Below are 22,223 nucleotides of genomic sequence, written 5' to 3'. Positions count from 1 at the left end.
TTTTTAAAGTCCAGGCAAACTGCGTTTGCATTCAGTGTGTCACCATCCACGATTTAAAACTCAGCTCAGAACTGCTGATTTGTCGTTTAGTTACAACTGTGCATAACCCCTTCTTGCAATTTAACATCAAGGTGAGATGATACTGGAAGATACTTACCTATCTTTTCATTTATTAAGGGACCTTTCCCTTTTCCTCTTCCCCTATGTGTGGCTTTGTGTAGACCTTGTGCGCTATGACTCATGCATATAAAAGTAAAATAATAAATGAGTTTGAAACATGAAGCCACTTTCAGATTTTTATTTTTTCACAAAAGTGGCTTTGTTAGCTTAGAATATCGGTCTACTTTGATGAGACAAAGCAGTAATGGTGAAGCATTGCTGTACAAGCTCTTTCACCACTGTCTGGAGTAGATGTGGGTATGGGTTTGGCCAAACAAAGGGGCAAAGGGCTGTCTGCAAACCCAGGGGTGAACCAGAACATGAGTAATTGAATCAACTCATGTTCATGTTGGATTGCCCCTATAAATTTCTTGTTTCTTGATTATTGTTACAGACACATCAGTTTTATTCTAACTGCCTGAAAAGGCCTTTGAATATCCAAGCTTTGAAATGCCTGGGAAACATTCCTTCAGCGATCAAAGACTTACGCAGGGACATGGCCTGCATTTTCGATGGTCTTCACTCAATTTCAGAATTAGTGACCTAAGACATGAGCTTTCACCTAGCAGGCAATGATACAATTGACTTCAAAAGGCACATGGAAGCTGACGTGGCTGCTGGACTAACAGCTATTTATTTAGATGCTATTGCATTACTTTTGGTCTCCTTTCTGTCACCTTGTCCAAATTTCTACCTGGTCATGTTGGCAAGCCTTGGACTCATTACCTTGAGCCTATAGCAGAGCATCACCTCTGATCTGCCGCTTTCCATGACTTCACACGAAGCAGAAGGTTGGGGCAACCTCAATTTCTTGGCATTTCTTGAGCAGATCAGCATCTGTGGCTTTTATTGAATACAGCTCAGCTCTAGCCTGGTGGTATACCTAAAGATCATGGCTTAGCTGTGTGTAAGGGACTCGCTTCAGAAATGGAGCATCAAAAAAAATTTAAGCAGGCTTTTAGGCATGGACAGTCGTTAGCAGCGATGGGAGGGAGTATGGGAATCCTCGTATCTACTCAATTCTCGCTCCTAGTCTTCAGCCTTCCATCACACGTAACTCTGAAACCAATACCCTTGTCTCTTTGCCTGTATTTCATGTGTGGTATTTGGGGGAGAGTTCATTAAAGCCAAGCTCAAATATAGCCAGAGCTTAGTTACAAGTGCAAATGTATCGCGAATGTCTGTGTTGCATTAGGATCTTTCCAGAAGGCATTAAAACACAGCCAAGGTGGCTTCACGGGCTTTGCTTTCTCCCAGCACTTGGTTCAACTGTTCTTAAAAAATGTGAGAGGTTGGGAGAGCATGAATGTCGGCACCACAAGGATTTGCAGGGTGTGGAGTGGAGGGAAATTACGGTGGGCTATTTTGGAGCCCAGACAGCCATCCACTTCACTCAAGCTCTCAAGTGAAACTTCATGGAGAGAAACATAGCAAGCTGCTGTAGTAGTTGGCTCGCTGGGGAGCTGCCAGCTGCTATTTCTGTGTTACAATCGGATTACACAATCCCAGATCTGCGTGGGTCGGAGCAGTTGCACATTCATCACCACCTCCTGTCTGCAGCCCAGCTCAGAGACTTTGAGAGGCTGGACCCGGCCCATCGGGAAGGACAGGAGGCAAGCAAGTAACTGGCTGCATTGCAGGCTGTGCAATGACTGTGAGGGCTACTGTTTTCTGAAGGTTTCCCAAGCCACGCAGATACAAGAAACACCTGGGGGAACAGCAGCCATCCTAGATTTGTCAAGAAGAAGTCATGTTAAATCAAAACAATCTCAGCTTCGGCATGCAGATACTCTCCTATTGCTTCAGCTTGCTAACGTGGATGTAGCCACCAGCCCTAGCCTTTGCTCAGAGTCTCAATCAAGATGTGGTTACTCATTTCTGCTGCTTCTTTGCTCTTCCTTCTGAGCCAGTCCATGGGTGACTGGTCACCCATGGTTCTGGTCACTTCAGTGTCCCAACATCGTCTGGTCATGGCAAATGTGACAGAAGGGAAGGAGGAGTACAATAGTGCCAAGGCTCAGTGAGGGATTTCTGTGTCCTTTTGCTGGAAGACACGATCAAAACACCTTCCAGTTGACCACAGTTGAGCTGTATAGTCCCAGCAGATCAGGAGCATCTTTATATTTGCTTTTGTTTCCAACAATCCTGATGCTTCAAACAAAGCCCAGCTTCATTTTATCCACCTTCAAGCGCAAGCTACCTGTGCTACCTCTGCCTTGTTCTGTTTGCATCCAAATTATTTAAAATGTGCAGATTTGTCAATGTGTTCACTAGTTTTTAGTAACCTGGGGTTGAGCTGCTGCTTTCTGATGACCAGCTCTGCCTAGGCTGACACGTTTCTAACCTTTCCTTCTGTGCAGGGATAGGTCTCTTCATTTCCATTGAAAGCCTCCATGGCACAAACTCTTCTTTTATTTCGGCACATATCGGGAATTACTTCATAAAAGCCACTGAGGAGGAGAGTTGGAATTATCTTCAGATTTTATAACTTGGCTAAAAATGTCTGGCTGCAAGCTAAAACTTGACATATAAATCTCAGCCAGGAAATAATTTACTTTCTCTCCTTCCTTCCATCAAAACAGCAAACAACTCCTCCCCCTCCCAAATACTTCCAAATTTCTCAATGGAAAAAGGTTATTTTAGGAAGGGATTAAATAAAGAAATGTTAGTAAGTAGCAGGACCTCTGGGGTGGGGAGTGGATAGAAAGAAAAACTCTTGAAATCATGCAATTTTTTTGTGTGTGCTTCTGCACTTGAAATGGCTCACAGATCTACCGAGGGAGCAGTGTAGATCCCCAGTTTGATTGTCTTTCAGTAACACTGGTTGCAATGAGAAGTGTAGGTGCTGAATATCAGTACAGTGATTTACTTATTAACAGGATTAAACAGACCAAGGCGGAGCTGGGAGATCTGTCTGGATTGGAATCAGATTAAACAAATTTGTCATCCAGTCTTTCCAGCTGAGTTTGTGCTGCAGTTTACTTGTATTAACCCTAAATCACATTTGGTTGATGGAAAGAGGCCTCAACAACCTTCAGGAAAGGGTCTTTACTTGTCCCTCTCAGGGCATAGTGTTGTGTTCTTGCTCTGCTCTTCCACAGTAGCTCAAATTTCCATTAATTTCTGTCCTAGCCGATGAATGAGAATAAATATTTCCTGTCCTTCCTGTAAAAAAACCTTCTGCTTCTTCAGCTGTCTTTTCTGCTAGTTTGCTGGCCTTTAAGTACAGAAGAGGTGTGACCATTGGCACGTTGTTGCCCGAGGTGCTCTCACCTCTTCTGTCCCTGTTGATGAATAGTGACTAAAGAATAGGTGCTCTCTTCATCTGTGTCCTGATGAGTGCAATCGATGGAAGTTGTCCCTTTGGTTGTGCTTGAAAACTTTGGTCTTGGGGCTACAACACCTACCCATTGGCATCCTCTACTGGGTACACCTGGAGCCAAGGAGAAGCATGAACACGTCCACGCCCTCCCCAGTGCCAACATGTGAATGTGCTAGGTCATTCACCTAGCAGAGGGCACAGTTGTCCCATCTTGATGACAGATGGTGATCGGAATGTGTTCAGCCAACTGATTAATGGCCCAGGTTTGAGCTTTGAGCTTCCCCAAAAAGGTGTTTTTTGCCGGTAATGAAATGACAGTCCAGTGTGTCTTAGTCCTTTCTAATCTACAAGGCACTTGTACAACACAACTCCACCTTAATTAACTTGAACAGGTATGTCCTTGTCCTGCAGACAGGCAGCTTTTACAGCTAAGAAGAAAAAATATAGACTAAAAATAATTATTTAATGCCACAGAGATCCCTTTTCTTCTGGTGTTATAAACTTCTGTGATTGAAGCCCTGTGTGTATCACCTACAGTTCATCCTCCTTCTTCAGCATCTGAAGGAATAAGGTTTCAGGATTGCAGCACATTTAACCACCTTACCCTTGTCTTCAAAGAAGACTTAGAGCAAACTCTTGGTAAATCATTTAGACACATGGTGAGATTTCCAAAATTGCCCAATGATCAGGATGTGTGATCTTCCCATCTCTGAGAGTTCCTCCTGTCTGTCACGAATGTGACACAGCACGCATCCAGATCCCACGGATGTTGCTAACCTGTCCAACCCAAACATTCACACTAGAAATTTTCCCTTCTTGGATAATGTGGATTTACATGCCTTGATGTGTGACACTCAGAGATGCAGATTTTGTATTCCTAACTTTTATTGACTAAACCCCTAATTACTGAAATCTCAGCCAGTTGTGTGCTCCAGTGCCAGGTGATTTCTCCAGGATCCTTACTGGAAAACGGGTTTCCAAGTCGCTGGAGACGGGATGCTGTGGCATGCAATGTGTTGTAGTAGTGTTCATGGAAAACTGTGATTTCTGGGTTCAACCTCTGAACTTGCACAGGGAAGCACCAAGACCATTCTGCTTGAAAGTGAAGTATCTGACCACAGATCCCAGCTCCCCTATTGCTCCCATCCTTGCACCATCCAAACTCTGAATATGACAGATTTCCTGTTATCCCCATTTTGGAGAGGGAAAATTGAAGTGCAGAGAAACTAGCTCTCATTGGGACTGCTTTTCTCCTATCTGATTATTGCTTTTTCTGTAAGGGAGACATCCAGTTCCTTTCCTCTGAATAGAACACTCATTTTATCTGCCCGCTTTGATTAGGTGTGAAGTGTGCCTGTTGCCTAATGAGAACAAGCTGTTCAGATAACGCAGCTCACAAGAATTGCGATTTTGTTCGTCCAAAATTACCATCGCCAAAAGACAACAAAAGCATGCTAGTTAAGAGAGTGGACTGGAGGTCTGGGTAGATCTGGGTTCCTCACAATGTTTTATTGTTGTTGTTGTTGTTGATTATGGCCCTGAGGTTACAAAAAACGGGGTTGTGTGGATGGTGCCTGGTGTTTCTGAGGTTGCTGCTGCTGGATGGGTTGGGGGCAATTCAGATCATCTGCCCTCTGGGGCTGTCCAGGTCCTGGCTCTTGCTATTGCTAAAAGGATTCGATACAAAACTGGTGAAGTACGGATAACTTCCGTGTCAGAGAAATGTAAGAAAAGCAAAATAAATATCCACAGTATTTTCAGACTGTTAGAGAAAATTACTTTCATAATCAGGTCTAAAGCCCTCGTATGCACACTCATTCCATAGTCTACAGGGACACATTTGGTACCTGCCCCTAAGTATTGGGCAAATAGAAAAGCATATTTTACAGGTAAGTGAGCACAACAGCAGCATCTTACAAAATTCTTCATATCACAGGGCGATTTTTCACAAAAGAGCCAAGGAAACTAGCGGGTGACTGTATCTCAGAGGTGTCACCATGTGCTCGCTGTGCAGTGCTGCGGCACTTGCTATGTAATTATCTCACCCCAACACAATTATTAACTCAGGATTAAACAGTCAAGAGCCACCATCATTACATTAACCAGCAGTTGAGTGTGTGCTCCATAATTTAGGTGCTTGCATGGAAGAGTTCACCGCAGGGCATCCATCAGCTTGGGGACACATTGTCCGGTGCTGACTGTCACTTGGGCAGCTGCCATCCTCCTCCTCACCTCCTGAAATCAGGCTGGGAAGAGGGCTGCACGCTTGTGTGCACTGCGAGACCTGACTCACCCTCACCTGGAGACCTTATTTTCCACGGACATTGAATCCAGCCCTGTGTGAAAAGCTTTTCCCTGTAGAAGGCAGTAGGTTGCTCAGGAGCTGATAGGGGCTTATCAAGTTACTGTCTGTGTATGAAGTGCAGTAAAGCTGTAGGGGAAGACCTGAGACATTAAATATGTTAGATTTCAAGTATGCCCCAATATTTCCATGACCCAAAATTTCTAGGGAGAATTCACATACTGATTCAGGAGCAGGACCCTATCCGAGGGATTGTCCTGGAGTGAAGCAGCAGTTTTGACTCCTACGGAAAGTGGCATTTAATGCTCCAAATGCTTAGAACCGTTCAAAACCAGGCAAGCAGGAGGGTGACCCCCTAAATACCACATCTCTGCACCTTCCAGACTGATCATTTACCAAACTCTGCCATGCTCAGAGCAGCCTGTTGCCCATTTATCACATCCAGGGTGGTCTGGGGCCGCTCAGGATTTACAGCCCACGCAGCAGACAGAGCTGTGGACAGGCTGCTCCGAGCTGCCCGGTGGGACGGGAATATCTGTGAGCAGTGGTGAGGTCCCATTAGCCAGATGTTAGTGCTCCAAGTTTGTTATTCGGAGCTGCTGATTACTGTCCAAGGCATTTTGCCTCCTCAGCTTCTCTCTCAGCAGGCTGACGTTAGCCAGAGTGTGCCTGCAGATTTCAGATGTTTGTTTTTTCCGTGCCTTTTTCTTTGTTTCCCCCAACCTCACCTCTCTGGGAGCCTGTGGCTTTTCTGCACTGGGATTAGTGCTGAGCCTGGTCCTCTGCTGTGTGTATGTGTGTCATCACCACTTGTGTCATCACCCACAGCTCCTTGCTGAGGTGTCCTGGTTGCTCTGGGCTGGTGGAGCAGCTCAGGAGCCAGCACCCAGCTGTGTCCCCAGCGTGCCATGGGGAGGAGAGAAAAACCCTTCAGAAAGCCCCATAGGCTCCTGGGGAAGGGACTTCACTGCTGAAGGGGCAGGACAGCTTGCTCCACTCTCTGCAGATGCAGATGTCCTTTGTCAAGCCCCTGTGCTTTGTTTGTCTAGACTGATTTCAGTCATTGCTGCTATTTCCCTCGAGGTTTTACAGATCTCTTATTGCTTACAGGAAAGGGCTTTGGTAGAGCCTCTGCTGCTCCTGCCTTCTCCAGCTGTGTGCAGCAGCAGGAATTGAGTTGTTTCCATACTGTTTCCAGTGCCTGCTTCCCTGCTCTAAATTAGATTCTCTGACTCATCCTCCTGAGGATTTTCTCTCTCTCCAGCAACTGTCAAATGAGCCCATAACACCAGTATTTCCAACTCGGGATCTAGGTTAGATTAAGCAGGGTGGTGCAAAGACTCTCCTAAGGGACGCACCAAGCACAGCTGAATGCAGGTTTAAGTATGCCCTCTTCAATCCCCCTGCTTTCCTACACCCAAGTGGATCTGATAAATGATATAAAAAGGCTCTGTCAATTCCTCTGGATGCTCAGGAGAGATGAGGACACTTCTGCTTTCCAGCAGCACCAGAGGATAGCAGGTTGCACCGGGGCACCTGCCTTTGTTCTTCAAAACCCAGAAGTTTTCCTGCAGCAGCAGGGTTCCCAGCCAAGCCTACAGCCAAGGAAATCCTATCTGTTTGTAAAGGCAGCTGAGCAGCAGCAGCTTATGTGAAGTATGAAGCCAAAATGTCCAGAGCAGAGGGATTTATAGGGGAACATGACTTTTATAGACGTTGCGTTAACTTCAAACATTTGCCTTTCTCAGCACGGGTTTTCCTCCTGTGCATAAAACTTCCCCAAGGTCTGATATATGTGATGGGGAGGAGACCTGGACTCCACTTTCAGCAAATGTCCCTGTTTCTGTGCTCTCGTGCGAGATGACATTTAATGCAATGAGCTCACACATTGACCCCTGCTGGGATTTGCTCTGCTTCTCTCTTTCTCCAGCTGGACCCAGAAGTGACAGAGGAACAAAGGTTTATATATGTACTGCCTGGGGGCAGCCAGCCCCAGGGATGGGGGGAGCAGAGGAGTTGGGACTGGGAGGTCCCTTAATGATGCTTTAAATTCTCAGCACAGAGGATGCAGGCACCCAGCTTCTGTGCTCTGAACCTGCTGCAGGGTACCTGTTGCTCTGGCATCACCTTACCCACAGGAGGTTTTGAAGTATTTGAACCCTCAATCGATGTTTTTTCAATGTTTCCTGGCCCCATCTCTTCCCACCTCCTGTGAAATACCTTATCCTCTGACTCTTTTGGGGGGCTGCGCTGTGGCTATTTTCCTCTGCTTATCCTTCCTGTGCTGTATGAGTGTAAAAAATGATACAATGACCTTCATTCCTACGCAAAATAAATGACCATTTAAACACCTTATTCAGACTGTGGATGGGGAATTAGGTATTTGAATAGGTCAGGGGCCAGTGTGGCCACTGACCACCTCTCTCCTGGGTGCGTGTGGCATCGCTGGGCCCTTGTAAGCATTTGCCACAGCTACCAAATGCTACCTGCAGTTCATGCACAGCTGATAGGTCTTGGTTCACCCACCCTGATCCTGCCACCACTGATGTCTCCAACCTATTTTGTACCCCTAAGAGCCATGGTTAATCTAAGCCTGAGTTTACAGCCATCCAGACAGCACCTACCACACCAGGGCATCGGTCACCTCGGCAAGGGCCTCCAGGGAACTCCTGCAGGCTGTAATATATTACAATGACGTACACCATGCTTAAACATCCCAAATCAGGTATAACCCTAGTCTAAACAAATATTATTCTTAGTCAAATGAATATTGGTAAAGATACGTATGTTTCCTCACCAGCTGATGTTGGTACTCAGCTCCATCTATATCTGGGGATGGTATATTTGAATATATTGTACTTCCTTCGCTGTTACCCTGTCAAATAAGGGTGCGTATTTAACAGGCCCATTAAATGAACTTCCTAGGAACTGTTTTAACATGAGGCAGAGGTCAGCTCATTCAGAAATCAATACTGACATCTCAACAAATAGGAGCAATGCATAAGATGCTGTGCTGCTCTGATCAGTCATGTCTCCTGTCCCTGGGTTCCCATCAGTGAGAGGGAAGGACACAACACATTTTGTGCCTGGGTCTTGCTTGTTGTATCCCTTCATTGATGTTTAATTAATTCATTGTGTGTGGAGGGGGAATAGTGACCTAATCCTATTGAAATACAAGCCAAGGAAAACAAGGTTAGCTGGAGACACAGTCATGCAGCAACTTTCAATTTGAGAACAATACGCTTGGGGAAAGGTATGTTGGCAAAGTAGTTTTAGGCATATCAGATGTAATTAGTCTTATTGTGATACTAATAATACTGCATGGGGAAAAGCTGCGTTGGAAATTAAAGTGGGTTGTGAGTTTTGGAAAGTTTGGTAGCTGTGGAAACGGAAAGTTTCTGTATGAGTTATAGAAAAAAAGTCTCGTAGCGATTTTTGAAGCCCAGCTGAAACTGCAGCCCTAGCTTTGAGACAAAAAAAAAAAAAAAAAGCAGCAAACAAACAAAAAACCCAACCAGCAAAAGCAGCAACTCAGTTGCTTTCAGAATTTAGGCAGAGCGAAATGCAGAAATCCACAAAGCAGCAAGGCTTGTGAGACAGACTTAAAAACCCCTTCATTCTCAACAGCTAAATTGCGTCCAGCAACAGAGAAAAGACATTGTTTTCCTTACTCAAAGTATGCTTTAATCTTCACTTTAAATAATTTTCCTTAAGCTCAGCAAGGTTGAACTGGGTAGTACACTTTAAATTTTGGTGTCATTTACCTGTAAGCAACCAGCTTAATCAATACCTGCAGCATGTGCCCCAGGAACTGGGCAGGTGTATTGGGAATATCTACCACGTGTGGCAGGACTCAGAAGGAACCAGAACAGATGCTGCTTTGCTTGGATTGCGGGATATAAATTGCAAATGCAATCCCTTGTAAGTGGAGGAATTCATAGAGGGAGGATGCAGGTCCCAGCAGAGTCTGGCGAGGTGGCACCACCTCTCCCTGAGGCTAAACCCCTGGGATGGCTGCGAGACCCTCTGCATCCCCCCAGCCCTGCCTCATCTCGGACACCCAGCCATCACCCAGCCTTGAGCCAGGAGCGATATCAAAAGCTGTGAAGCTCCTGAAAATGCAGAAAGCACAAGGTATGGGGCCGGTGGGGCTGAACATCAAGCGCTGAGCCCAATGTTCAGCCTTCGCTTCTGCAGCTCCAGCGGAGTGAGGAGGAGGACGACGGCTGCTCCTGTTAAACCGCTTAGACACAAGACTTTGCTGCTTCCCTCCCTCACTGCTGCATTCCTGTGGCATCTTGGGCGAATCGCTGGGAGGAATGCTTTCAAAGGAAACAAGGCGAGCACAGAGCCCCTCCGCCTTGGAGCAACTGGAAAAAGCAGCCGGCTGGCTGCTGGTGTGCATCCCTCGCCCACGCTGCACTGCCTGCGTGGTCAGTGAGGAGAGGGAAGGGGCTTGGAGACACCCCAGGGTGAGGTCCTGCCCTCTTGGTTTATTTTTCTCTTTCTGGAGACCTACTGTCTCCCAGTTCCTGTACAGGGAATTCAGGGATTTACTGTCGGGACTGACTTATCTGCTCACTTGGCACAAACTAAATGCCTGTGGTAGGCAGCCTGGCTCATACCCTGCACCTTTTTTTTTTTTTTTTCTTTTCTCCTTTCCTGACTTCTTGATTAGGGTGGTTTCTCTCCTCTTTAAATTATTGCCTTTTTTCCTTTGCAAAAATAGGGAATGAGGTGGTTGGTCCCTTCCTGGGTGCTGGCAGTGATCAGAGCTAATATCATGGAGTAGCATTTCCACCACCATCCCCAACCACAGCAGACGGGATGGGGTCAGACTGTCACCTGGTACCCTCACTTCTTCCCCCTTAGCAGCATCTCAGGCTTCAGGGCTCAAAGTCTCCAGGGAAAGAAGAGCCCAGGCCATGATCCATCTGTGGTTTTGGGGCCAGAGACCTTTATCCATGTACTTCCAGCACTGAGAATCTTTTCACCAGCCCTCAAGTGCCTCCTAATCCCCCTGCGTCCTCCAAAACCACCCCTAATCTGGGATGCAAGGGCTCCAAGTCTGAAGGCTAAGGGCAGGGTTTTAAAGTGAATGCTTGCCATACCCACTTCAGACGAGAGCCACCAGAAATTCAGACACCTTGCCAGAGAGGAAGGTCTGTTTTTTCAAATACTTCATCATGGGGAAGTATCTTCTTTAAACAAATCTGTTGTTCAGCTTAAAAAAAAAAAAAAAGAGATCAGAAGAAAAAGGTTAAACTGTGGGTGTTTTTCCTTTTGAAAAACACTCTTCCCTGGAAGTGAACCATCCTCTGTGCTGAGCCAGTGCCTTGGTGGAGCTGCTGGCACTCAGGCCTTACGTCACAGCTTGTAAACACCACTCCTATTTTCCAGGGAGATGGGCCACTGTCATCCGCTCAGGCAAACGTCAGGGCCAAGCACCAGCCAAAAGACCTGCCAAGGCGTAGGCCAAGAGCTGCCCTCTCAGGCCCTTGAACGATTCTTCAGGTGATTTTCCACCAAGCAGCAGTCTGATGCAGATCAGAACTAACAGGGTTGTTTTTAAAACCTCCTGATTGACTGTGGACAGGGCAAGGTTCTCCAAACTCCAAGAAAACTAGGCTTATGCTGCCACTGCAGCCTCACTGAGGTAGCTAGTGGTGCCAGCTGCCATTTTGTGGGCCTCTGGGTGGGATCCATCTCAGCCTGAGCAAGTTATTAGGCACTTAGAGTTTTAAAGTGAAAATCTGCCTTTACTGGGCAGTGGAATGGGGAAGAAAGGCACCGTTTGCAGTGCCGAGGCCCCTCGTGGTGGATGTAGCCTGGCAGAGGCTTCCTACCCCAGTGAAGTCCTTACCTCTAAGAGTTTCGATTTACTGGTGGCTCATGCCACAAGTCTTACACCTCCCACAGCAAATGCTGACCCTATTATGCTTGCAAGAACAACCATCACCATTTCTTTCTCTGTCCAGATCATATATATCTTGGTGGTTCATATGGAGTCCTAGAGGGAAACCTCGACTCATCCCCAGTAATGCCAGTGATGCTGGATTTGGCCCCAGGTCCCTAATTCAGTGTCTCTCAAAGGTGCAGTCTTGCAGCAAGCAGAGGTGGTTTAACCGAGCTCCATCCAACACGATGGTTTAACAGTGCTGACAGGGGCTTTTCCACACTTCAGCAGGAGTGTTAGTCTTGGCTGAAAAGCCCCGGTAACTGGAGGTTAAGTGACTCCATCCCAAACCCCATACCCTCCGCTGCCAGATCCCTCCTCCTATCCCTCACCGCACCGTCCGTCTGTCCGTCCAGCATGCTCACTCCCACTTAGCCTGCCCAAAGGAGCTGAACAAAAGGAGAAAGTGATGCTCGGAGTCTGAAATCTCTCAATGGCAAGGCAGGGCTCAAAGGGGACTGCTCCAGCCAGGAGAGGCAAGGTTTGTCTGCCTGAGCTGTGTTGCATCCATATCAGCTTCCCGAGGACACAGAGCCCTTCTTGCTGAGCACACAGAAGGCTTTGGGGAATTAAATCCTGGTGGAGTTAAAGAAAAATAAAGAGCTGTGTTTGGCTCCCAAGCCCCTCTTGAGAGAGTGCATGAATTATTGCTGTGCTGAGACAAAGAAAGATGGAGGAACATGCTTTGTGCTGCATGAGGTTCCAGTTTAAGATGTTTTATATAACTTTAACAGTGGTAAAGCGCAGAACAGTGAGACAACGTGCAGCAAATTCAGACAGCTTTTACCTTTTCTGTGGGGCAGATTTACAGCAGGGAAGGGGGAGAGGAGAGCGGTGTGGGGATGTGATGAGCAGGCTGGGGTGCAGCGTGGAGAGGGCTCAGCAGCAGAGCAGGAGCTGTGCTTGCCAACCCACTGCACTTGGGCTGCGTTTCCAGAGGGACTTGTCTCTTGTTTCTTCCATCAGACACTCCCAACAGGTTCTGTTGAGGCCGTGCTGGGTCTGCGATGCTGAAGGAGAATCCCGTGGTAGCACAAGCACTGCTAGACACTGCTCCGGTCAACAGTGTGGGTCTGGAAGAAGATTTGAGGACAAGGAACCAACATGACCTATGCCCAGTTCTTCAAAAAATATCGTGTCCATGCAGAGGAAATCAGGTCCTCCTGTCATGCTTTTAAAGACATTCCCACAATCATCTTGGCTGATGACACCCCGTGTCTGAAAATGCTGGCTGACATGAAAGATATTTTAGGAGACCTGAACTTAAAGACTTTTCGTTAATGAGGTGCCAGGGCTCTTTGGCAGTGCTGCCCATAGGCAGCGTGCATTAGAAGCTAGCAAGAACCTGACTTCTCTGCCTTTGGTAAACGAAGGAAAAGATTTGGTGGTCACTGCCCAGATTTGAGTGACTTGGGCTCTGCAACACTGACTTCAACCAGATGGACGTTTGTGGTGGATGAACACCCCCATCACACTCCTGTCCACGGAGGGTTTCCTGTCACTGTCCCATTCTGATGAAGCTTACAGAAGGCAGATGTGTGTGTTTGACAGAAATTTATACATATGGCAATTCAGGGCTTTTGGTAAGGGGCTTACATGCCTGTAATGTGACACTCAGAAAAGCAGTTTGATGTAACGCAGTGCTGATGTGTTTGGCAGATGGACAGAATGTGTAAATCATCTAGATGTGGTGAGACTTAAGACTGGGTGTATTTGTGACAGGATGTTTCAGACAAATACTGAAATATATGTAATTTGTGGTGTCACAGCTGTAGGCTGTCTGGGCGAAATCCTAAGGACATGTATGGTTCTTTTTGTACTACCTTTCTTGTTACACCTTCTACCACTGTTCTGGATTTGTTTAAACACTGGTGAGGATGGCTTGGTAACACAACTCTGGAACAAGCAGACGCAAACAGAAATGTTCAGGATAAACAAATCTTGCATAGGTCACTAGATAATGTAACTTGAGAAAGAAACCTCAAAAAATAATTCATAGATTTGTCTGAAGAGTCATATCCTGGTCCTTCACTCCGTTTCCCAGGTCTGTGGACATGTATGCCATGCTAAGTGCAGCATTTCAGACCTGTTGCTTAACTGTCTGCTACTGGTTCCTTGTGAGAGTAGGAATTGTCAGCTGTCCATTAATTGCCAGACCCCTTCTTTCCTTCAGGGACACCAGGTGGAACTGGTTCCTCTCAGCATCTTCTCACTGTATCACCTGGCTGTCTGCACTCCTGCCCAGCTCGGGCAGGTCAGGGGATGCTTGGTGTCATCTCTCTTTGCCTGGAAGGAGGAAATTGTGTGCCAGCTTGAATATCTATGTCAAAGAACATCTGCTAAAGGCAAGGGGAGTCACAGCTGCAGACTGTAAAAAAAAAAACAAAACAAAACAAAAAAAACAAAGAAAACCACTTCTCCGTAGTTTTTTGCAATGCTTTTGGACTAAAGCTTGATCTTGATGGTCATCGGTGCAAACTATGCACATTTATGGTCTCAAGAGACCAGAGAAAATAGGGTGTGAAATTCCTGCCTGTAGATATGCTCCATGGGAACGACTGCGCAATGCGGGGATATCTCATCTGGCTGCAGGCAAGAAGTATCTGAGGAGCAGCACGGACCAAGGGCTGGTTAACTCCTCAACTATTTATTCCTAGTTAGCTATACAGGCTGTACTGAGCTCCACACCGTCAAAATTGCACAGCTCTCAGCACCAGATCTTATAGCTTAAAAATAACTTGGGTACATCCATCTGAGCCACGGCTCCAGCAGTAACAGCAGGGGTAGGACGGTACTCACGTTTATACATGATCCTTACTGCTGAGCTCTGTGAAAAATGCCATTTGTAACCAGCTGGCGAGAACATGAGGACCTCATCTTGTTGTTTTTCTACACTCAGAAGGAGCAAAGGAGTTTATTTTTCAGCTAGTAGTCCCAAGATTGCAGGGCTGGGCTCTTTCTATCGTTCTTCCCATTGGTAAGCAAAGTACTGTGTGTCTGACAGTATCTTAGGTTGTATATTTGTGTTGTTCCAGTGATCTCTTTGGATATCTCCAGGTGATTTAAGTACTAAACTATTGGCTTCAGGCTGGAAAGTCGATATCTGGAAGAAGAATGGCATAAGGAAATAAGCTGACTAGATTTCTGATGATACCCAAGAAGTTTCTGAGTGGCTCTGTACACCTGTATTACCTCTGCTGACAGAGGACCAACCTCAAAGGTTTGGGAGCACCTCTGGGTGAGGCTAGTGCCATCCCTGATGTCAGCCATCACAAGTTGCCATTCCCTCCCCAGCCAGCCCAGGTAGATGAGATACGGTTGGGTTCATATCACGGCACACTTCAGGTGCATGAATTCTCTGTTACTCTGTGTTGGACTCTGTAATACACCATACCTATCAGTGCAGCGATGAAAAACACAAAAAGTCCCTCAGGAAGTGGAGCTTCCACCTCCTGTCTTCCCAACAAACATCTTTTCCTAACAGTGCTGTCCCATGCAGGGACTTAAATTCAAGAAGTGGTCTGCTTGAAGCTTTGCAAGGGCTTGGCAAACACAGAAGCCAAGGGGTGCTGGCTGCTTTCAAATAGCTCTTGGAATGAGCTGTGATCAAAATCAAATTCTCTCCTCTGTCATGCAATTTCTGGCCTTCATCTCTCAGTCTCAACTCCTCGTTTTCCTAGCAGGCATTTATAAAAGATCCCTGGTGAGAGGGCAACCAGGGTAAGCATTTCCCTCTTAGCAAAGCCTTGTGGTGCTATTGCACAAGATACAAGAGCTTATGGCTACTGGAAGCAGTTGCTGTGTTGACCAGCCATGGCTTTTGGCTGCTGGGGGTTTCCAAAGCAAACGAAGCATTACTCACCAAAGCGGGCTCCCTCCCCAACTTTTAGTTGAAAGTACTACAAAGGAAGATGGAAAGAAACATGTAATCCTTCATCATCACAGTGAGGATTTGCTTGTTTGTTTAGATTTCCTGACTGTTCCAAATGTTCCGCCAGAGAAAGCCCATCTAGGCTCCAGGAGTGCTTGAAACACACACTAAAAATCTAGATGTATATAGGAGACAAATTCAGCAGAAGACACTGCCTTTCACCATAGCACACCGGTGTGACAATCAGATGGAAATCCCACATACACAATGAAATACCTCAGGATGTTTTTTTGTAGGAAAAAAATGAAGGGGGCACGTCAGTCTGAGGAGAAATAACTTTCTTGATCGCTGCTCTAGATCAGAGACGTTTTGTTGGGGCTGTCCTTGATCTCAGGCACCTCCTCTTCGTCTGTTAAAGTTAAGGGGTCTTGAATGCTCCTGGGAAATGCTGGGATTTTATGCTTTAGGGCTTCATCTGAAAGAAGCCCAACTAATGAGCTATTTAAGGCAAATCTGTGCTTGAAAAGGTAAAAATAACTTCTGTGTTTTGCAGGTTTTGACTTTTCACATGTTGAGATAAAGAACACCCATGTCAAAATCTGGAGTTTCTGAAGAGCTTCTGAGCTGAATCTAGTCTTGAGTTTTCTGATAGTGACAACACCTTGGATTGAACTCTGGTTTCAGATCATGAATAGGACAGTCTTTCTTCTTAAATTCAGATTAACCTCAATGGGCTCAAAAGGTCTCTCAAAGCAGCTCACACAAGTCATTGTGAACTACATTGTGAGCTACAGCTTGGGGTATTATTTGAATACAGAAGAGAAAGTGAGGCTTTTAGTAGAAAGATGTAAAAAAATATGTAGAATTTCAAAAAGGTTGTTCTACTTTTGAAGAGCTGTGAGGTCTTTCAATGAACTACTGAGTTAACTTCTACTTTAATAAGCTTCTTGTTTCTATTTCATTTCTGCTGTCCCCAGCTCATGTGCTCCTCTGTGCAGAAAGCCCTGTTTGAGGAGGAGGACAGAGTGAAGAAGCTGCAGCAGAAAGTGGCGACGCTGGAGAAGCGCAACAAACAGCTACGAGATCGGGTGAAAAAAGTCAAGAGGTCTCTCCGGCAAGCTAGGAAAAACACCAGGCACATGGAGCAGATGAACCGAAAGCTCAGTGAGAAACTTTCCTCTGCAGGTGGTCAAATCCCCTATATTAACTCTTTAAAGCAGGAGAACTCGCACGCTACCTACCTTAAAGTATAATGCAAGGGTAAGTGCTCAGGCCAATGATAATGACAAATTTTGCCTGCATTAGATCAGGATCTGGCCCTCACACCTTGTCTACACTGTGCTTCAAACCTTGCATGGAAAATGAATCTGAACTTTCTCTAGACATGGTGCTAGGAATTAATCAGAAATGCAAATTGGATTAATCTAGGTGTTGGAGGAACTGCCCAAACCCAAGTCCATGGTGTCCTGGGTGGACGTAGGGCCAGACTGTAATCTAAAGCACACGGTACTTCTTGGTCCTCATCCCCCTGCCTCTGTCACCAGTTTTAGGTTGCCTGTGGTGGGATGGGTGTGATGAAAGTGCCTGTTCTGCCCCATGGACCATTGCAGGCACAGGAGCTCTGTTAGGAAGGATCTGATGCCCTCTTACCTGCTTCACATGGTCTAGGCCAGGAAGGCCGAGTGCATGTATGGAGATGGATGCTGTAGGAAGGATGCAGGCATAAATGCTCTTTGCTCCATCACGACCCCAAGCTTTCATCTTCCCTTAAGCTTGACTAAAGTCTATATTTCCTTGTCTGAGCAAAGGCTATGTCCAGGAGGCATATTCAGTTTGGGCCCCTATTCAAAATGAAATGCAGATGTGCTCAAATTTGTCTTAAGAGTTTCTAAATATCCCTAAATATTCTAAACTAAATACCTAATATTTTTCATTTTACCAGGAAGTGCCTTAAGAGTCACAGTAACTCCCTCAGGTGCCTTCTATGTTGCCCACCCAACAGGGTTGGAACCCACCTCATTTTGGGTCTGTGCCTAAGGCCTAATCCAGCTCCTGCAGTCAGGAGTGGACTTAGCCTGACTATTACAGGCCCAGCAGACAATTTCAGATCCTGTTTTCAAGCAGGTTTCATTTACAGTGTGGACAAGGCTTCAAGTTTTGTAATCACTGTTTGAGGTATAATGGAGGTTGCTGGGCAGCCTCATTTAGTTAGGTTTAGGTACTGTAGAGATCACATCAAAATCAACAGGGCATTGAAAATTAAGGTAGTTTATATATGTATATATTTTAAAATCCTATAGAAAATATTTTTATTACACATTCGATGTAGTCTAATTTCTTAAAATATGAAGTAAATCTGATTTCTTTGATATCTCATAAAAAAAATCATCGTGGTCTTTATTAGACATTTACAAACTGACTTCTGCTCAAGCAGCATAGGTTAAGGCATCAGTATCCATGGCTGACACATTTTTCAGCTGTGTTAATGTGCCAGAGCATGTCTTTGGTCTTGGTAGTCAAAAAGTCTTTGTTCATAACAGGGCACTGTCAGGAGAGGAAGGTGGAAGAATAGTTTTTGTGTTTCTTCCCTTCACAAAATAGTTTCCCTTACCCCAAGCATAAGCCCCAAGTGTAGATATGCCTTATGCTTTTCAATGGGGACAGACAGCCCTTGCTCAGCACCAGGGAACATTGACAATTTGCCAGGGCTAAACCTGGTTTATACAAGCTGGACCGATCCAGATGACAGAGGTGAAGTCCTCAGAAATAACACCGTGCAAACCACCGCTCTGCTCCAAATTCTCTGTGCTTTACCAGATCGTTGCATGGTCTCCATGCTGTGTCTCAGCATTTAAAAATAGAATATATCCAGGCTGCAGCCCTGCTGGACCACGCTTTAACTATCCGTGTGCTAGGAAAAGCCCGTATCAGCTTTCAACCATGAGCTTCAGTCCAAGCTGAGCTCAGAAGTTAAGCCTTGTGTTGGCTTCTAGGATGCTGCGGAGTTTAATTGCCCTCCAATTTTGCTCCTTTTGGAAATAGAGCTTTCCCCCTCCCCTTTGAAATAATATTTGCATTTCTTAAGATTCTGACTCCTCCAAAAGCTCCACTGGTTTCAAAGGCTTCGCCTACCAAATCAGCACAATTTGAGTTGTTTTGTGCTGTAGTCAGCAATGTTATTTCCTGAGAACTACCACAGACCTAAGGCTTCCCTAGAAGCCATCAAGAGATTTTAACTCTGAAATGTAAATCCACAGGAAAATAACTATTTGTTTGTTTGTTTGTTTGTTTGTTTCTGGTTTCTACACTGCTGTTTGAATAAATTGACTGTTTTTCCTGGTATAGGTATTAAAAACTTGTGTCAAATTTTCTTTTTTTTTGTTGTTGTTTTTTGTTTAGCTAATAAAAGCATTCCCTCTGTTATTCATTTATGTTTTATAAATGTTTTTATAAAGCTGAGAAAGTATACTTAATATAGCTACACCTTTGCTATTCTTACAAATTTTCCAAACACAATGTTGAAAAACGTTCTGTTTTTGGGTGATATTTTTGTCTCTAGACAAAAAGATTGGAATTTTCATCCTATTTTTGCTCTTTCTCTAGCTTAAAAAAAAAAAAGAAGTAAACCATTTTTTTTCTCCTTGTCAGTCTCATGAGAGTTTTGTCGCTTTATAAAGAAAGCAAAAACAAAACCCCCAAATACAAAATCCAAACACTACCCAAAATGTCTCCCCAGGATACAAAACCAAGTCAGGGTGTGTCCCTGTGGGTTTTTCTCTTTCATTCCTCCTTGATTTTGAACCATTTCCAGAGATAAGGACTAGCAGTCAGATCAGATCACAAGGTAACTCTTTCAACACATAATAGGGGATGCCAAGGCCAAACAAAAATGCTATTGGAGTGTCACCATTAACTGTCTTATGGGCAGGAAGCATGAGTGTGAAGGGGAGTTTGTGCATCTTAACCCAGTCTGGGACTCATCACATAGGGCCTGACACAGACAGACATTTTCAGACCCACTCTGCAGCTATTTCAATGACCAGCTAATCTAGAAATGAAAAAAAAAAAAAAAAAAAAAAAAAACATAAATTCTTGCTATTTCCCAAATTAATGCAAAGGGCATGATAACTGGGTATGTTCCTGTTTAAAAGCTACCCAGGAGAGACTGACTGGTGAAAGTACAGAAGTGCAGAGGGAGTTGACAAGGGGTGGTATAGAAACCCAAAGAGCATGCTGGAAAAAAAGGAGGATGGAAGGTGGGGAGGCAAGAGAGAGCAGAAGTTGCCCTCCAATGAGGAAACAATTGGTCAAAAACACCATCGAATGAGGCACCCCACACAAGGAGTTCAAAGATCCTTTATAAATTATTACCATTTGCTTTCGCAAACACATCAGGGGCTTGAAGTATGCCAGAGTATCTACAGGGCTGGTGCTAAAGTTTCCCAGAGCAGATGAAGCCAGAACTGGGGGCAGCGAGGGGCTTTTTGGCCTCTGTGTTCACTGTGAAGGAATGTAGGGATGCTCTCATGGCTGAATATTTTTTATTTATTTTTTATTCTTTTTCTTTCCTGAGGGACCCAGCAGGTGACAAAAAGAAATTAAGGAGAAAAATGAGTATTAACAAATTGTAAAGCCAAGGAGCAAATGAGTAGGAACAGTAATGAAGTGGAGAATTAGCTGAGTGGTGCTGGGTGACTGATAACAAAAATAAATGAAATGCAATGTAAGTAATGTGAAAGGATATCCATGGGGAAAAAAAATAATATTTTTTCACATGAATTGAGATGCTCTGAGCTAACATCGGCCACCTAGTATCATTGGATAAAGTCAGCGATCAATTACCCCATCAACTGGATCAGTCTATATCATGAAGAGGTCACTCCATACCATTCAGTGAAAACACTGGCTCAATGCTCAATCAAAAAAGCAGGTGAAGTGGTAGAAATCATTAGGAAAGGGACAGAGATCGTCATTACACTGCTAAATATGAGGTACATGCACATCTGGGATGCAGTGGGCATTTATACCTCACCTCAAAAAAAAAGCATCTAATAGGAAATACTTAGTGAGAGGCAACAAGAAAAATCCAAATTCTAGAGTAGCTTCATATGATAAGCCTCAACAGAGCTGAAAGGGATACTTTTATTGATGCTCTGGGCCCAAAAAGCACCTTATGTCCTTATATATTACAATAGGAACAATAGGAAGAACTCTTCTGCATTTTTTTTAATGTTTGTAGAACAAAGTGCACCAAAGAAGCTGTGTTATTTCCTCATAAAATCACAAGCATTATCCTGATTCAACAGCCCTACGCGTGTAGCTCAAGGAGAACCATGTAGTGGTATAGGAGGATTTATGGAGACCAGACAACACCAGCAGCCTTCTCTGCTTCTCAACACCAAAACCATTGAGAAGAGAATGAATTCCATATGTTATTCTGTTTGGGTTTTAGCAGGAAAGGCTTGTGGAGCAGAAGAGCACACCAGTGATTCAGAGTAGGATCAGTAAGGTCCACTTCCTATATACAAAATTTCTCACCAAGCTAGGTAATCTCTCATTAATGAGGCAAAGGAGCCTAAGTTAATTTCTCAAAGGAGAGAAAAAATATACAGGGAAAACTGTGTAGAGCAGATAAAACTGACAAGATATGTCATTTGTTCTTGCAATAAATATAAGTAATTGCAATTAAATTTCATTTTCCTCCCCATTTAACCCCAATTATTTTCATTTAATCGCAGAAACTTTGCTAGTTCCCTCCAAACCAGGCTGCTTTGCGTGTGAAATGTCATTTCCAACATGCGCTTGGGTTTAGGCATGTTCCTAATCCCCTAAAACAAACAGAGCAAGCGGGACAGCCTGTTCCAGCATAAGTGGTGCTGCTCTGGGAGGGTTTGTTGGCTCCGGTTGCCTCAGCTCTCGGGGGAACATGGCAAGTGACCCCGGCAGGGATTTCCCTGGAGCTCACACTTCAGGAGGCAGGCAAAATATAGATGTAGCGGGGCAGGAGCAATGCCTTCTTTCCAAGGAATCACCTTTTAGTGGGCCAAGATTTGGTTGGTTTTCCATTCGATGGGCTTGGTGGCATCACGACACTGTTGGGGGTCTCTTCTTCACAATTGCTTGCTGCAAAAGTCTTCTTTTTTACTGAGATTTTCCACAAACAAGGAGCCATTTCTCAGAACAAGGTGGTGGTGGGTGTAATTGTTTTGCAATGTTAAAATATAAACAGTGAAGTGGCATTATCTTTGGCAGACTCCCACACTTTGGAGTCATGATGAAATTTGGCATAAATCCCTATGACCCTCACCCTCATCCCCCAAACAAAAATCAGCAGGAGGCCTTTGAAATATTTCATTTTTGCAATGCTTGCATGCCCAGTAAACCTTTGCAGTGCTTCATGGCTAAAACTACAATGAATGCCCTTACGGAGACTTCTTGAGCCTCTCTTGGGTCTTCATCCCAGCCAGACAACTGAGATGCCAAAGCAGGCAACACAGGCAGAATCACAGAATCACAGAATATCCTGAGTTGGAAAGGGCCCACAAGGATCATCAAGTCCAACTCCTGGCTCCGCACAGGAGCACTCAAAAATCAAACCATATATCTGAGAGCT

The 22,223-nt window shown here is 45.0% G+C and overlaps 1 protein-coding gene across 1 annotated transcript in view; it reads left to right on the top strand.

Moving 5' to 3' along the window:
- Positions 1-18,157, top strand: part of CCDC3 (coiled-coil domain containing 3) — a 39,110-nt gene extending 20,953 nt beyond the window's left edge. Inside the window, 1 exon segment of the mRNA XM_035549524.2 lies at positions 16,588-18,157. Within this exon segment, the coding sequence (XP_035405417.2) occupies positions 16,588-16,863 (276 nt within the window). The 3' untranslated portion in view covers positions 16,864-18,157.
- Positions 18,158-22,223: the final 4,066 nt, after the last annotated feature.

Source organism: Cygnus atratus, chromosome 1 (assembly GCF_013377495.2).
Source record: "Cygnus atratus isolate AKBS03 ecotype Queensland, Australia chromosome 1, CAtr_DNAZoo_HiC_assembly, whole genome shotgun sequence".
In the NCBI taxonomy this organism is placed as follows: domain Eukaryota; kingdom Metazoa; phylum Chordata; class Aves; order Anseriformes; family Anatidae; genus Cygnus; species Cygnus atratus.
This window is presented reverse-complemented; position numbering and strand designations above follow the sequence as displayed.